This window comes from Triturus cristatus, chromosome 3_2, assembly GCF_964204655.1.
Source record: "Triturus cristatus chromosome 3_2, aTriCri1.1, whole genome shotgun sequence".
NCBI classification, from domain to species: domain Eukaryota; kingdom Metazoa; phylum Chordata; class Amphibia; order Caudata; family Salamandridae; genus Triturus; species Triturus cristatus.
Genome location: NC_140584.1, coordinates 957,293,982 through 957,310,822, shown reverse-complemented (window position 1 = coordinate 957,310,822; position 16,841 = coordinate 957,293,982). Strand labels below are relative to the sequence as shown.

At 47.3% G+C, this 16,841-nt stretch overlaps 1 protein-coding gene across 3 annotated transcripts in view; it reads left to right on the top strand.

The window, feature by feature from the left end:
* The window catches only part of DDX52 (DExD-box helicase 52), a 135,178-nt gene that overhangs the window by 55,534 nt on the left and 62,803 nt on the right, over positions 1 to 16,841 (top strand). For all 3 annotated transcript variants that reach the window (XM_085649498.1, XM_085649497.1, XM_085649496.1), the window contains exons 4-5: positions 769 to 954; positions 2,669 to 2,812. In XM_085649498.1, coding sequence (XP_085505624.1) covers positions 769 to 954; positions 2,669 to 2,812 — 330 coding nt within the window. The remainder of the gene's footprint in view (positions 1 to 768; positions 955 to 2,668; positions 2,813 to 16,841) is intronic.

Genomic DNA, 16,841 nt, shown 5'->3' with positions numbered 1-16,841 from the left:
TCACTAGCCATCTTCCATTCTTGTTGCCAGATTCATGTGCCCTTCAACGACCACCAGTTTCCTCTGTCAGAAATTAATTGTTGTTTGATGACCTCCTTTCTTTGAAGGCTCTTATAAACCGATGTTTAATTAGTCATATAATAGACTCCCATTAAGAAATTTCACATTTCTCCTTTTTCATCTCAAAGACTCCTTTGTCGGTAAGTCAGTCAAGGTCCAATTATTGATTTATTCCGATAAGCGAGCTGTGATCCATTCAAAACAGGAGCAAGGCTTAGCCTCAATTTGAAACGACATAATCCCAGAATCATAGCTTGAAAAATGCAGCCCTATTCTCTTTTGAGACGTATATAAAATGTAAAATCACTCTGCGTCATCTCTGATCTCCTTTAAGACCACAGGCCTTCACTAAACCCATACCGCCTAGAAAATTGGATTAAGTATCATTTCCTGGAAGACCCAAGATTGACCTGTCTGTTCAATTGCCAGCAAGTTTCTCCACCTGTGTCAATATCTATTAATGTCACTACATCGCCCTTACCATTTGGCTCACCTCAACCGTCTCTCCCTCCACTCATGTGCTCTGGAGAGGCTGTTTCTAACTGCATAAGCACTCTAAATGTGACCAGCTATAAATAATATGATAACTGCTTTCTGAACACAATGACGTATTGCCTCATGATGCGCCTGGGTGGGGCAAAATATCCAGATTATTTTTCCTGCATCCTTTGTTTGCTTGACAATAATTATTTTGTGTTTACTTTTCAGATTAACCATTTTAGAAATAAACATAAGATATATGTTCAAGGCACCGACATTCCAGAACCAGTCACCACCTTTGAGCAGATGCATGAAGAATACAAAATTCATGATGGGATACTGAAAAATATTCAAGAAGCAGGCTTCCACGTGCCGACTCCCATTCAGATGCAGGCTGTCCCCATCATGCTGCATGTAAGTCTTCATCTTCAAAGACGAGACGAGAGATCCTGTTTCCAGTTCTTGAAATGAAAATTTGAACCTGCACTATTTTGAGCAGCCACTGTGTGTTCAGTTGGCATTCTTTGATTAAGCTTCATTGGGTAGCTTGTGTTTCAATTCTGTTTCTTTTGGGTGGTGTGAGAAACATGCAGTTACACTTCAATATTCAATATTAAGAGAAGAGATGGAAAAGTGTCTAAAACATACAACACAGACAGATGAATTTCAATCTGACGTTTTCTCCACACAGATTCTTCCACTGTGCTTTGTCATTGCGCTGCAGAAATGAGGAGAATTCAGACACTGGCTAAATGCGAACATTTAGTGATACATAAAAATGATTAACGTTTACTTGCCTGGTAGTAGATCATATTTTTCCATGTTCTTTTTGCATTTTTAGTTTTTTGCTGGTTGCTTGTGTTTCGTATCCTCTTCCTAGCTCATCCACCAATCTTTATTGTAAATATATGGCACACGGACATAATCAAACTTTAATATTGCTCATAAATTATACTGGCAGGACTCTACCCTAAGAATGGTAAGATGTACATGATTAAGCCCAGCGGTCTGTCACTATCACATCTTTGTAGCCATTGTTTGGTATTAGTCAGTGTGCTTCATTCCCATGGAATGTACCATAGTTGATAGCATTAGTCTTTTGTAGGTCATGCTGTTTGTCAAACCTATTTAAAGTTCATTAACCAATTTGTAATTTTGCGTGGTCTGGCAGGGTGGTATTTACATATTTGGCTTGAGAGTATGACGTGTTATAATGTCTTAAGGAAACGTTATATAATGACCTCAGGGTACTGAACCACTGGTTACTTGCCAGATATGGCAGTCTTATGTGAACAATTTGGTTCTTTCTTCGGGGAATAGGGGGTGGGGGGTAGAGTATGAAAACACATGAAATCCCATGGTCCAGCCTTCTTTTGGTAGACTGTCCTCTTGAAGGCCTAATACCATCGCCAGAACCCTTGGAGTATTTTTGTAAGGCAGTTTTATTGGGTTTCCTTTACTTGATGGTAATATATATTTTGAGCACAGTTGTTTGTATCCTTTATGGCTTGTGAATTAATCTACTTATGGTTACTGTATAGGTTATGTCACAATAATCCAAATACACTGTGACTAGAAATTGCCATATCCAGCCAGTGGTTGGTTTGTAGCTTTAAGAAGAGGAGTGGGCAGAGTGATGAGGGAAGGATGTGTCTGGCAAATTGCAGGCAGTTGTCTGGCTGTGTTTACTAGGTAGAGAGGGATAATTGTGAGTTTAGTTGTACACTAGGATCAGAGCTTTGAAGTAGGCACCAGGCCAGTTGAGAGATGGAATGCATCCTAGAATTGTTTTAGTTCTATTGAGACATATGTAGTGTTCTTTGCTGCAACCGTAGATGTGATCAAGGCATTGTGTAATATTCTAAAACAAATGTAACATTACAAGGGGGCTGATTTTAGGATTGTTTGAATTCTCACATTTGGACTTGGGAGGATTGTCTTCCTTAAGGTTGGCTGTTTTTGTGACTTGAAGACCATTGCATCCTCACCAAAATGACTCCATCAACAGCACACACAAGTTAGATATTAGATTGTTTTTAATGCAGGTACATAGCTACATTTTATACTGTGGAAATGAGGGCCATGGTTTAAAAAACTGCATCATTAAAGATCTTTTCTGCATTCACAGGGTCGTGAAATCCTGGCATGCGCTCCTACTGGGTCTGGAAAGACATTGGCATTTAGCATTCCTATATTAACGCATCTGAAGCAGCCAAGGAATAAAGGGTTCAGAGCTTTGATTGTTTCACCCACAAGAGAACTAGCCAGCCAGGTAAGTCCTTGTTTAAAAGCAATAGTACTTTCCAGCTATGTTCTGTCTAAAGTGCTCGCCTGGGCGGCTGCGCAGCTCCTGTTCAAATGCCGTGCATTTCAATTCATTGAATGCACACACGCATGTAATTTAAATAAACCTATGGAAAATCAGTGTGACATCGTCCTTAAGTGTTAGTATCCCGTCCCTCCTTCTCTGGCCTAGCACCAGGACAGGGGAAAACAAAGGGCATGATTAACAATCCTTCAGATTGATGTATCTATCATCATCCACTCCAGACAAGACCATAAAATGTAAACAATGCTTTACACCTTCTATACTGAATATCAAAATGCTCATTTAGATCTCTTGTTTAAATTTATACACTGCTTTTGGAAGGTAGAGAGGTAAGACAGGAAAGTGGGGGTAAAGGAAAGTTATGGGATGGCATGCTATCCAAGAGGGGTCTCCAAATCAACATGAGTAAATCCGATCCGAAGCAAGTACAGTGTCTCCTACAACAAGGAACAAAGATGGACACAGCGAAAATGTGTCCTTCAGAGGAGACAGAATTATCTATTCAAAAGAAATGTGCAGAACTGGGACATAATAACACTCCTACAGCTCGCAAAGGTGCCTCCCTTCTATGATCCATTGCATCCTGCATATACATAGTACCAAATGCAAAGCTGTTCATGAGACCTCTCCAACACTGTCTCGTGGGATTAATGGTCTCAAAAAAGAGATTGGGAAGATAACCTATATCTCATGATGTCTGCTCAGAACTGGGGCGCCAGAAGCTCTGTTACCTGCACGACCAGGGCATGGAATGAACTTCCTTTCCATATGGGATTCTCCCCAGACCTGCTGTCTTTTAGGAAGGCACTGAAAACATGGCTTTTCAACAACCAGATCAAACTCTGCCTTCAATACTTGTATTGGTATCACGGATTTCTTTGAGCTAAGCGCCAGGACACCTTCAGGTAACCGTTGCACTCTATAAATTTATATAACATAACATAAGTCTCTGGCATGGTGGCACAAAACTCAGAATTTGCTATTCTGAGTTCCTTCTCAAAAGAAAGACCCAATGCAGATCCTAGTCCCTGGATACCTCCCCAACAGGATAGGGCGCTCGCATGCAACATCTGAAAATCCAGGGGATATGGCAGTGAGAAGACTCATCACATCAGTTTTCTAGAACTGAAGGCAATACACCTAGCACTCAAAGCTGTCTTTCAGTCTCTCAGTGAATGACCTAATGATTCAAGCAAACTATAGAGATGATTTTAATAGCATCAGATTGACCGAGACAGTGATGGTACTCGGACCACCTTCAACTGTCTCGACTCCACCACAAGCAATTGTCATGCAGACAATCTCTTAACCAGGCTTTAGGATGTGATCCAACACCATGGTCTTCAGTCAATGAATTTAGCTGCCTGGCTTCTGAGATCGGTCAATACGGCCATTTAAATCTACTGTCTGTATGGATATTCTAAAAGAATCAAAATATCTGTCCACGAAATCCAGTAATGCATGGAAAAAGATCAGGATCTGGTGTCAAAGCAAGGGTCACAATCCCATTGCATGCCAGGAAGATGTACGACTTCCAGACTTGCTACATCTAGCCAAATCAGAGTGGTAGATTTCATTGATAAATGTACATTTAGCAGCCATAACTGCTTATAAAAAATCTCCACAGTAGTTGTCCTTTTCTAAAGATCTTCTGGAAAGTCTGAAGAATGTTTTTCCACTGGTAAAAACTCCCATTATCTCAATGGCAAATCAACGTAGTGTTATCAAAACTAGCATGCCCACACTTTGAGCCAATACACAAGGCTACCTTGCAGCATCTATCATGGAAAACAGCCTTTTTAATCGCAATGGCATCCAGGAGAAGGGTTAGTGAATTGCAAGCTCTTTCAGCCATAGAACCTTTTCTCGTTGTTCATGCTAATAATGTAGTTTTGAGGACTCTTCCCATCTTTCTTACCTAACGTAGTTGCTGGTTTTCATATCAATTACACTGTTAGTCGTCTTCTTTCCAAATCTATCCTCGCCAGGAGGGAGGAGTCATCATTTGTTAGATGTTAGGAGTGTCTTGCATTTTTACTTAGATAAGACAAAAGAGATTCAGAAAATAATTCAATTATTTATGGCTTATGGTCATGTTAGACAGGGTCTAGCTGCTTCCAATCAATTGCCAGGCGATAGTAAAATGTATTCCTTTGTTATCAACTGCCTAACAGATCTTTTCCTCGTAAGCCCAAAGCCCATTTATTTATCACAAGAGGAAAAGCTGCAATCCCAGCATGAGCTAGACATATCTCCATTTGGAAATATGCAAGGCAGCAGCATGAAAATCTGTGCACACATGCGTTCACTAGGTATTATTGCCTAGATTCAGACACCCAAGCAGAAGCAAAGGTTGGACAAGAAACCCTTAGAAATCGTATTAAATAATGTTCTCATATGTGGGGGGCGCTAGGTGGCGCACAGCGGAATGGCTGCCTTCGGGTGAAGCTCCCGCAGCCCAGCGACGAAATCCTTCAAAATCCTTCTTGACAGTCGTCTTTTGCTGCCTGCACGGACCTGTGTAGGCAGCCCGACATCCCTACCGCAGCCTGAGCGCTGTTTCATCCTTGGTGGCCCGGCGATATCGGACTCGGGAGCCGCTGCGAGCTGCGCCGGCTGTGGCGGACGTCCCACTGGAGCCGCGACCGGGAGGCTGCTGTGACGCGAGGCCGGTGCTTCCCACATGGGTGACAGGCCTCGCCTCCGGATCCGAGGCTGCGGGCGGCGGCCCTGCGGCGTGCCTGCGGGGGTCGCTGTAGCCCACACTGGATACCCCTGGCCGGGGGCGAGAGGACGGCCTGGATGGCAGCGTGATGCCCGACGGGCGCGGGCGCTGGTGAGTGGCGCATCCGGCTGAGGTCGCGGCTGAGGCGGCCGCCTTCCCTGCCCGCGCCGGATCCTTGCTGCGGCGTGGAGCTGCCTCGTTCGCACCAGCTTGTGCGGATCTCTCGCCCCCCCCCCCCACCCCCCCCCGCTGGTGCCTGGCTGCCTGCCCACTGGGGGCGATTGAATGTCCGGCGGATCGGAGGAGGTGCGAGGCCCGGAGAGACTGCTGCCTGGTGCGCTGATTGCTGGCCCTCCTGCGCCGGAGCCTCCGTTGTGGAGCCCACGCTGGGGAGAGACGGGACTGAGAAGGGAGCCATTGACCTGAGGGCGCTAGACGGCGGTGCATGCTGTCTCCCCCTGACTGGCGGGTCGCGGTTGCGGGTCCTGCGTGTGGGGCTCGCCTTGGATCCTTTTTGCCCCCACCTACCGGGCTCTTCCCTGCTGGCGATCCGCGCGGGGGTCACCCTGGTCGCTCAAGGCGTGTTGCTACCAGCTGTGGAGGTGAGGGGTAAGCTTGGGGGATCGCGATCGGTCCCGGGGGCGGCGGCTGGTCCCCAGCGGGGTCCCACGTAGCAGGTGGAGGGGGTTGAACAGGGTGCTTGTGGTTGATCCTGTGATCCGCTGTACGATCTGGAGGCTTCCCCCCTCCCCTGAGCTGCCGCTCCCCCCCTTTTGCTGCTTGCCCTCGAGGCTCACCCGAGCGCGCCCCCGATCCTGCTGTGGGGAAGCTTGGCAGTGCCGCCATTGGGAAGCCGGACAGCCGTCAGCCTCGCCTTACTTTCGAGACCAAGAAGCAGACCAGGTCGCAACCGGAGGCCGCTGCGGCGGGGTCGACGTCGGTGGAGGCCCCGCCGGGGGAGGATGTCAAGTCCATACTGCTGGACATGCGGCAAAGTCTAGCGACCATAGTTGACAAAATGGATTCCATGCAATCCCGCATGGACTCGATTGTGCATAAGGTTGACAGCCATGGCGAACGCCTCATAGAGACGGAGAGGCGTATCTCAGACACCGAAGATCGAACAACGGAACTGTCTGCCACTGTGGCGCGCATGGACAAAGTCCTCCATGTAATAGCAGCCAAAAATGAAGACTTGGAAGCGCGCAGTCGGAGGAACAATATCCGTTTAATTGGCATTCCGGAATCGACCCACACGGGCAAGATGGAGGACTATGTGGAGGGTCTCCTGCGAGAGGTGGTGGGCACGGACTCCCTATCTCCCCAGTTCATCGTCGAAAGGGCACACAGATCTCTGGCCCTGAGACCGCCGCCGGGGGCTCCCCCTCGCCCTATTATCGCACGCTTGCTGAACTTCCGTGACCGAGATGTCGCACTTCGGACGGCGAGGGAGAAGAAGACCCTATCCTATGGCGGCACAACCTTCACTATTTTCCCGGACTTCACCCCGGTGGTTCAGGAGGAGCGGAAGAAATTTGTCCAGGTCAAGCACAAACTGCGTGCTGCACAAATTGACTATGCGCTTCTTTACCCGGCCCGCCTGCGCATCACTCATCAAGGGAAACAAATTTTTTGCACTAAACCCCAACAGGCGGAGGAGTTCTTGAAGCGACTCAAGAAACGTGACCAGGACTGCCCCTCCTCGCCGGCATCAGGGTGATGGTGCTGGATTGTTGACCTGTCGACTCTTAGACTGTTGCTTGTCAGCTGGTAAGGTGTTGCGCGTGTCTGCCATTGTGGGACTTGATACAGGGACCCATGGACCTAGCTGTGTTCACTGTGAGGGGCTGTTAGCGGAGTTCAGCAATTCTTTGGCTTGCTCTAGACTCTCAGGACTTCATCGTCTTGCTGGGCGCCCTTTTGTCCATGGAGAGGGTCCGGCCCCCGGGCAGGGCGCACTCTTCTGGATCGAGGGGTTACTGTGTATTCACCTAGACTGTCCTCCCAAGGGTATTACCCACTTGACTTTAAGTTTACATGTTGCTCCAATATGGCATTTGCTATAGACGGAGTTTGCTTCGGGGTGGGGGGGAGGGGGACTGTCCAGATAGCATGTTTGGGATGCTGCTGGGGGTGGGGGGGGGGGAGTTGGGGATTTGGTATGTATGCTAGTTTTGAAAGGGATGTGGCGCTGTTGGCATGGTCTTCTTCACATGGTTCGGGGGGCGGCGGTTGCATTGTATTGCTGTGTTTGAGTCTTCTTGTTTTCCATGAGTGATCCGCAGACACGTAGGGACTCTACTGGGCAGCTTAACTTTTTGTCCTGGAATGTGAGGGGCTTGGGAGACCACAGAAAGCGTAGACACGTCCTGGCATACCTGGATAGGCATCACATAGGGGTAGCCTTTCTTCAGGAGACGCACCTAGACCCCTCCAGGCCGGTGTTGTTTGCGTCGCGTTGGGCTGTGCACCGTACCTTCTCCTCTTACTCCACCTATTTGCGTGGGGTGGCCATCCTCATTAGGAAACATACCCCTTTTGTGCAAATGGGCGAGCGGATGGATCGGGAGGGCAGGTATTGTGTTGTCTGGGGGCGCATGGGCGTGGATACGCTCACTTTGGTGTGCTATTATGGTCCCAACATAGATGATCCGTCTTGCCTTCAAGCACTATGGGGAGAGATTTTGCGTATCGGTTCCACTTACCTAGTGTGGGGAGGTGACTTTAACATAGCTGTGGACCCCGAGAGGGATAGGGCGAATCCGAGCCCACACCACTACTCCCGCTCGCAGGCATATGTGCATGACCTTCTTACTGAGCGTCATTTACTGGACACGTGGCGTTCTAGGCACCCGGCGACAAGGGAGGGCACGCACTGGACTGCCGCGCACTCCACGTGGGCGAGACTTGACTATATCCTAGTTTCCCCGGGGCTTGCTCCCACGATAGGCTGTGTAAAACACCTTGCTCGCACATATTCCGATCATGCCCCGGTCCTGCTGAGCGTTGAATTGACTGACCTCGCTGGCTCTCCGATGTCGTGGAGACTGCAGCCAACTGCCCTGCTGGACGACGTCTTCAGATCCGAAATTGCACAGGAAATTGAGAGCTTCTTCCAGCGCAACGGTGGATAGTGTTGCCGTGGTGTGGGAGGCTTTTAAAGTCACAATTAGAGGACTGTGCATCTCGAAAGGGGTGGGGGTCCTCAAGGTTCTGCGTGGCACCCTTCGTAAACTCGAGACTGACCTGAAAGACTTGGAGACTGCCCCCACGTTTCATACTGATGCTGGGGCGCAGGCCCGCTTCCGGGAACTACTGACCGACTATAAAGAAACTGCGAACAGAGAGGTTCGGTTCAGGGGGAAATACTTTCAGGCTCGTAGGTACGGGGAGGGGGAGCGCCCGGGTAAATACCTAGCTTGGGCAATCCGGCCGCCCCGTTTTAACAACCAAATCCTCGAGATCCAGGGTAGTTCGGGGGAGCTCCATAGGGACACCCGGTCTATCATGCAAGCATTCGTTGCTCATTATACTGAACTATACTCCTCCGCTCACACTAAACCGCCGGAGTTGGCTCCCTATTTGGGGGAGATCACATTGGGATGGCTCTCTGATGCACAGAGGAAGTTCCTCATGGCACCGCTCGGGATTGATGAAATTCGTGAGGCCATCATGCAAATGGCCTCGGGGAAAGCCCCGGGACTCGACGGGCTCCCGATCGAGTTTTATAAGTCGTACATAGATATCCTTGCCCCGATCTTGAAAGTGGTGTTTGAGGAAGCCCACACGCTGGGAAGGCTCCCCCCTACCATGAGAGAGGCCTTGATTACCTCCCTCTTGAAGCCGGGCAAACCGGCGACCTCCCCTGACTCCTACCGGCCTCTGTCCCTCCTTGACTGTGACGCAAAGATCCTCTCTAAAACTCTGGCTAACCGGCTGACGCTCCTTATGGAGGGGCTAGTACTCCCGGATCAGTCGGGCTTCATACCGGGCAGGGCAACGTCGCACAACCTGCGCACGCTGTTTGCCACTTTGCAGAATGTGGCCCCCAGCCTCCAGATGGTGGCCGTCTTTTTGGACGCGACGAAGGCGTTCGACTCCCTGGAGTGGGATTACCTGGTAGCGGTGCTGACTAGTATGGGTTTTCCCCTGGTTTTCCTGGGCTGGATAGCTATCCTTTACAGTGGCCCCTGTGCCAGGGTCTTGATCAATGGTAGGACATCGGAGCCCTTTGGAATCGCCCGTGGGACCAGGCAGGGGTGCCCCTTATCCCCCCTCTTGTTTGCGCTGGCGCTGGAGCCCCTCGCCTCGCGGTTGCGACAGCGTCATCAACACCGGGCGCTGATCTGCGAGCAGAGGCCGCTTCTGCTGTCGCTCTACGCAGATGACATTACTTTGTATGTGCGGGACCCCCAAAATAACCTGAACCCGCTACTCCGGGAATTCATAACGTACGGTGAGATGTCGGGCGTACGAATCAATTGGTCAAAGTCTCAGATCCTCCATCTGACGGATGGATGTCGGAAGTTCTCACTTGACTATCCCATAGAATGGTGTGAGTCTGACGTAAAATATCTCGGCATTAAGATTTCTCGTGACAGGGAGGAACTGATGCGTTCTAATTACGGTACGGCGTTGACACAGGTCTCCTCCTGTGTGGACCGCTGGATTGCGCTCCCCCTCTCGATGGCAGGACGTGCTGCCTTGATTAAGATGGTAGTGCTCCCTCGACTTTTATATTTGTTTATGAACATTCCCTTCCCCCCGGGCCGGCATTTTTTCAATCGCCTACGCTCGGAATTGATTCGGCTTGTTTGGGGTGGGAAGAGACCTAGGCTGAAGTGGGCTGTGATGACCTCTCCCTACTCACGGGGGGGTTTGGACATACCGGACCTGGAGTTATATTATTATTGCGCTCAAGCGCACTATGCATTTTACTGGTTCCACCCCGTAGCATTTATGCCCCAACTCGCTGCGGAGGACTGGCTGGCGGCTCCTCTGCCTCTGCGCGGCCTGCTGCATAGTACTCTCCCTCATAATATCTCGGATTATAACGCCTTGCAGGGAACGGTGCGGGCGTGGCTGGAGATATCTAAGCGAGTGGCGAGCTCGTTCTTGTACTCGCCCCTTCTCCCCATTGCCTACCACCCGCAGCTGCCCCTTCTACAAGAAAGATTGTTTCAAGACTTGATTCGCAAATTGGGGATTCAGAGGTGGGGAGATCTGTTCTCTGCTGGGCGCTTCCGCGACCGGGAACACTTCTTCGACGGGTACGCGCCTACCCCTCTGGAGCTTTTCACCTACATGAGACTGAGGCATGGAATGCGGTCCATCTTGCAGACATTTCCGGCGGAGCCCGAAATCACTGGCCCATTGCATAGAGTCCTACAGGCGTCCTCGCCCTCCCACTTGGTCTCCATACTATACCACACAGTTCGCTCTGACACTGCACTTGACACCTCACGGGCCCGTGGGGAGTGGGAGCGGGAGTTGGGGCTGGAGCTGGGGGATGACAGGTGGTCGTACTGTTGCATACAGACAGAGCAGATTTCTGCGAGCAGTAGACACCGTGTCATTCACTTTAAGTTCCTGAACCGCCAGTACTGCACACCGGTCACCAAGTACAAATTTAAGCTGCAGAACTCGGATAACTGCGAGAGGTGTCATGCCCCACATGCAGACTTCCTGCACTTATCCTGGGATTGCCCCGCAATTCAGACCTACTGGACCCAAGTGTATTCTGCCGTTTCGCAGATGGTGGACCTGCTCCTTGAGCCCGAACCGGTGCAGGCGCTATTGGGTTATACCAAACATATTCCGCGAGCGAGCCGCAGGTTTGTCACAACGGCGCTGCTGTTGGCGAAACGGCGAATAGCATGCCGGTGGGGTAGGGGGAGGGCCCCGAAATTTAAGGAATGGCTTAAAGACCTTGTCTACTGCCAAGAGCAGATACTGACATACTCCGACCTGCTCCCGGCTCGATCCCGTCCCGCTGATGTTTGGGGACCATTACAATGTTACCTACTGCAATACCCGGGAGCCCTGACGGAGGATGCTCCCCCTCTGGCCCATGACGACATTGCTTCTGATGCTCATGACGCACATCCTGTGCAAGGTGACGGATGAGCTGTTGCAGACCTGTGGGGGTGAGGGTTGTGTTCATGTGTCCCCTGGCTTCCCCTTCTCCCTGAGCAGCTACTCTGATCTCTCTTCCATGATTCCCATGCCATGTTGATTGGTTTGCATGCCTGTTACACGTGCTATAACTTGTGTATGGCTCTGCTGCCAGCGGTTCATGCCCACTGTCCCTGAGCCAAGACTCATGCTACTTTATGTTTTGCTGTTCACGTTCCCCCCGGAAATGCACTGGATGTACTGCTGTGATGATTTAGACCTTGAAATGCCACTGAAGTTCGCTTATGGCTATTGTGTGACTGTAATGTTTTGGTACAAAATTCAATAAACAAAGTTTAAAAAAATAAATAAATAAATAAATAATGTTCTCATATGTATGTCAAATTTCTAAAGCACCCTCTTTCTTCTTGCTGCCTTACAGCCACTTTTTATACTGTTAACTCGCTACTCTATTCAAGCATTTATGACTATCCATGGAAATCTTAGGATGCAGGAGAAAAGGTTATGTACCTGTAGTTCTGGTTTTTCAACTTGGGAATCTTCACTGAAGTTGTAAATGACCCACCCCCGTCACGGCTGGCTACGTTTGGGCAATAGTTATTATCTGTATGCTCCCATTCTTTAAAAAGAGCTGACTCTGAGAGGCAATGCCAGTTAAATGCAATGTGGGATGGAAAGCTCTACTGGTTCCTAAAGGTGCAGGCCTATTTTTTAGGTTCTTCTTAATGTAAGCCTATGAGCCTATTTTCTACCTTCATGTACACAATGTTTAAAGGAGATTTTGCCCGACATATGCTGCAATACACTTTACTGTAGGCATTCAGTGACAAAATTATTTAAATCTCTGATAGACTTCCATTGTATATGGTTTTACATGAACTAGTGTATAAGGACTTTTTGCAATGTAATGTCAATGGAAGAACAACAATGCAAAAAGGTATTTGTGGTCCCCACAGGTAGCGGGGAATTATTCAAGCATTTATGACTGTCAATGAAGATACTATGATGCAGAACCAGGACTACAGGTTTATATCCTCTTTTTGCAATTTAACATGCTGACTAAAACATTATTGATGGGTAACAGTGAGGTGCAGGAATTCTTTAAATATATGAGCGAAGCTCGAGCTGTCTTATGATGTCACCTGGAACCCTGAGGTGACAAAAATCACTGTAATTCACTTGTCTACCCATCTATAATTTTGTTATGTGTGTCCTCCAAACTCTTATGCCCCTGCTTTCAACTTCTACTCAGGGGCAGAGGATTAATGGGGGAGCCATACACGACATGGTTTCTCTTATCTGACCCAAATGTGAAAAATAAATACTTTAGCTGCCATCCTTTATCAGCCCCAACCACCTGCACTGCCTTCCTCTCGCTCCACGTTCCCTCTTTTCCTTTCCCCTCCTGCAGCTGTGCTTTCTGCTCTTGGACAAAGCAGACACGCAGCACTGCGCTGTCTGGGCATCAGAGAACACTGTCAAACTGACCTGGAAGGCCAGTGTGATGTAGCAACAGCGGCTAACTAGATTTGTTATCAACGGTACGTTATAGCATTGAGTTACACATTTAGAATTTGGTCTAAGCTATAGAGGATCAGTATAAAACTCGTGCATAACATAATGGTTTTCACTTCTTTCTTCGGTGAGAACTTTTAAAATGTAATTATTTTTCATAGTTTCTGTAATTCATTTGAAGTAAGTGTTAACAACCACAGGCAGTATGCATATTTTGAATGAAACTGCAGCTCTGCTTCTCGAGTACATTGTGTGTTTACTAAATGTTTCAGACAACTTCTTGGATCCTAAGCTTTGGAGCCATAAATATAGTTCATCAGTTCTTCATTCTTGTTAGTAGGCAGCATTCCTAATACAACTGTTGAAGCTCTTTGATTCTGTGCATGGATTTTCAGGTCATGTTGCCCTCCTCAAGAGTGACCGAGCATCATGCACCACAAGCATACCATATAAATACGGGGTCCTTTCACATCTGTAGGGATACCAGATAAGTGCATTCCTAGTTTTGCTTTTCACCTACCTTCTTTCTGTATAACTCTTTATGGAAATTGAGGGATTCCTCTTTCTTGGATTAGGGAGGAGATGTCTTTGCTTTCTTCTTTAATTGCTGATTTAAGGTATTTAAGGTTTACCAACATTCCAGCAGCATAGAATATGAAACCTAAACTGCCTTTTGGCGATAAAAATCAAAGACGGTGACATACAGCCAAACACCCAGAAAAAGAGACCAAACATCCGAAATGCTGCAAGATTCAGTTGACGCCGAGGGACCATCCGGCAAGTTCTCTGTTGCATAGACAGCTTGGGGGCAATTGGGCAGTTCTTTTAACAAGTATTGCCTTTCGCTTCTAGAACTTCCGTGACCAGAGTACTAAAAAACAATATTTCCTGTTTTGGCTGTGATTTTCAGGAGGTAACGTGGTTGTTCTCCTTTGATAGTGATGTAGGTTAGGAGTCTGATACAAGTAACACGGCTCATCTCTTTAGCTGCTACTTGCACCATTAAACATATATTTTAACAAGCATTTGCAATACAATAGGTCTCACATTTGCAAGAGTTAAAGCTATTAGCATTGTAAATGATAATGTGTTTTACTTATGTGATTTCGTTTGGAGTGTAGTGGATGTATGTAGCGTGGAGTGGAATTATTTGGATTGGATTGGAATTGTTAGTTGTGGTATGATATATGTATTGTAGGTATGTGGTGTGTTGTGCATTCGTGTTGTATATTTGAAATATGTGGTTTAGTGTAGAATTATCAAATCGAGAAAGCTTGAATTACCAATTTTTGATGTTGTCTAGAGTAAGGCTACGCAGCTGCCACATTGAAATGGTCATAACGCGAAGCAGAAGGGGAATCAAAAAGGACAGAAGTAGCAGCGACATCAATAAAGATAAACAAGCATTTGCAATGCAATAGGTCTCGCATTTATGCGAGTTTAACCGTTTGGCATTGAAAATGACAATGCCCATTTATTTCTGATTTGTTTTTTTAAAACATAAATAAAAGTAATTGTCACTTACAATCCCAATAGCTTAAACTTGCGTAAATGCGAGACCTATTGCATTGCAAATGCTTGTTTAAGTTTAAAACTGAGCGCAGCGCTGCTTCAAGGACACCGCGCTCGGTTTCTTTTTTTTTATTTAAACTTTAACACTGAACGTGGTGTCCTTAAAGCTGATGCCACGCTCAGTGTTAAAGTGAAAAAAATAAATAAACTGAGCGCAGTGTCCTTAAAGCGTGTCGCGATCAATTTTAAAGTAAAAAAAAAATAAACAAAGCGCAATGTCCCTGAAGCGGGCACAACACTCACTATGAAAGTAAAAAATAAATAAATAAACAGAGCGCGGTGTCCCAGAAGTGGACGCCACGCTCAACATGAAACTTAAATAAAATGTAAAATGATCGCAGTGTCCCTAAAGCAGGCGCTGCGCTCATTATGTAAATACCAAATAAAGCAGTCACCACTGTCCCCATCAGTGCCAATATCAAAAATAGTGCTCACCCCCTAGATGAAGCAGGCTGTGTAACGAGCCATGTAAAAGGTCCAGTTGTTATGGGCGGTAACAAATGGAGACAAGGCGGTACCAAGGCATGACTAACAAGCCCATTTACAAATAAGAAGCCACCATTTAAGAAGTACAATGACACAAAGCCAATGACCAATATGGGCAAAGAGTGGGAGGGGCTGCTAGTGCATACCCTAATACAACATGCCTCGCCGAGCAAGCAGTGAATGCGCGCTGCCGCTAAGCTCGACCTAAAAAGTAGTACAGCTTCAAAATGTGTTTCTTGACGCCGCTTAGTTTGCCTTCAATTTAGTCAAACCTGACGCATGATTTGGTTCTCTCTTCCACATAATTCCTGTGACCCTAATTATAACCCAGAGCTCAAAGTACCAAAGTTGAGGTGTCATTGCTTTGGTAACTGTTTTTTTAAACAAATGGCATGATTTAACAAAACCAATGGCAAAGGTTTTACTCACAAATGGCCTTCCCTGGAGAGTTATTGCCACTGTCAGAACGCCGGGCAAACAGTAGTAGCGCATGGGAGAGTAAAATAAAACATGAAATGCAAATTATGGATCAAATGCTGAAGAAAAAAAAATGCCAAATATGATGCAATATGGATCAACTTTAGTAAAAGCGCCACCAAAAATCTAATGGTGAGAAATGAAATATAACAAGCAGGAATGTCGTTATTTGTGAGTTTAAAGTGAGAGTATCTTTTCACTGCCGACGCTAAATAGCAGGTCTTGGAAAATGTTGTGGTGACTCTAAGGAGAAGATGCAGTTGGGTCAAAATGGTTAGCTGCGTCACTGTTTACTTATGGGGAACACATCACTGCCAAGGCCCAGGCCGGTGCACTGCTAACTCAACCCTAAATTGTAGGGGCAGGGGAGAAAAAAAAACACGTAGGCCCTTATTCCAGCTGCACTCGGAGGCGTCTGTATGCAAGTGAGGCCCTCTCCCGTTTTCAGTGATAAAATAAATCCTATTGTTTGAAGAGGGGTGGGGTGAGGCGTTGGGGCTAACCTGTTGAAAGAGAAATTCACATTTAAAAATATAGAGAGAACAAAAATGCAAGAAGCACCCCAAAACTTGTATTCTATCACTTTTCAAGTCACGAGGGCCGCTGAAATGTGCTGCCTTTTTTTCCCCTTTTAATCAAGAATGTTGCTTTTAAAAAAACTGGTGATTTCTTTAGGAGTTTGACAATGAATTGTTAACCCGAGAATGCTTTTATCCACGGAGGTTACTACTGCATGACAGTAGGCACTTTTTTTGAGTCGCTTTATGAGGCAGAGAAAAGTGGACGGGGCAGCAACCCCAGTGGCTTGCAGGATCAGGGGGCCTATTCATGGGTGTGGGGGAGGGGTGCTTGTCTGTAATTCGTTCATTGTCTGCACGTCACACGAGGGCTTTCTATTCAGATAATCTGGCCGGCCTTTGTCTGTCCTCTGCTATGCAGGGAAAGGCGTCGCAAACATTATGGCCTCAAGTCCAGTGCAGGCGCATTTTTAAACGAAATAAAGGGGGTGGGCTAGGAGGTTAAAACAAAATATTAGGAGGAAATTCATTATAGATAGCAGAC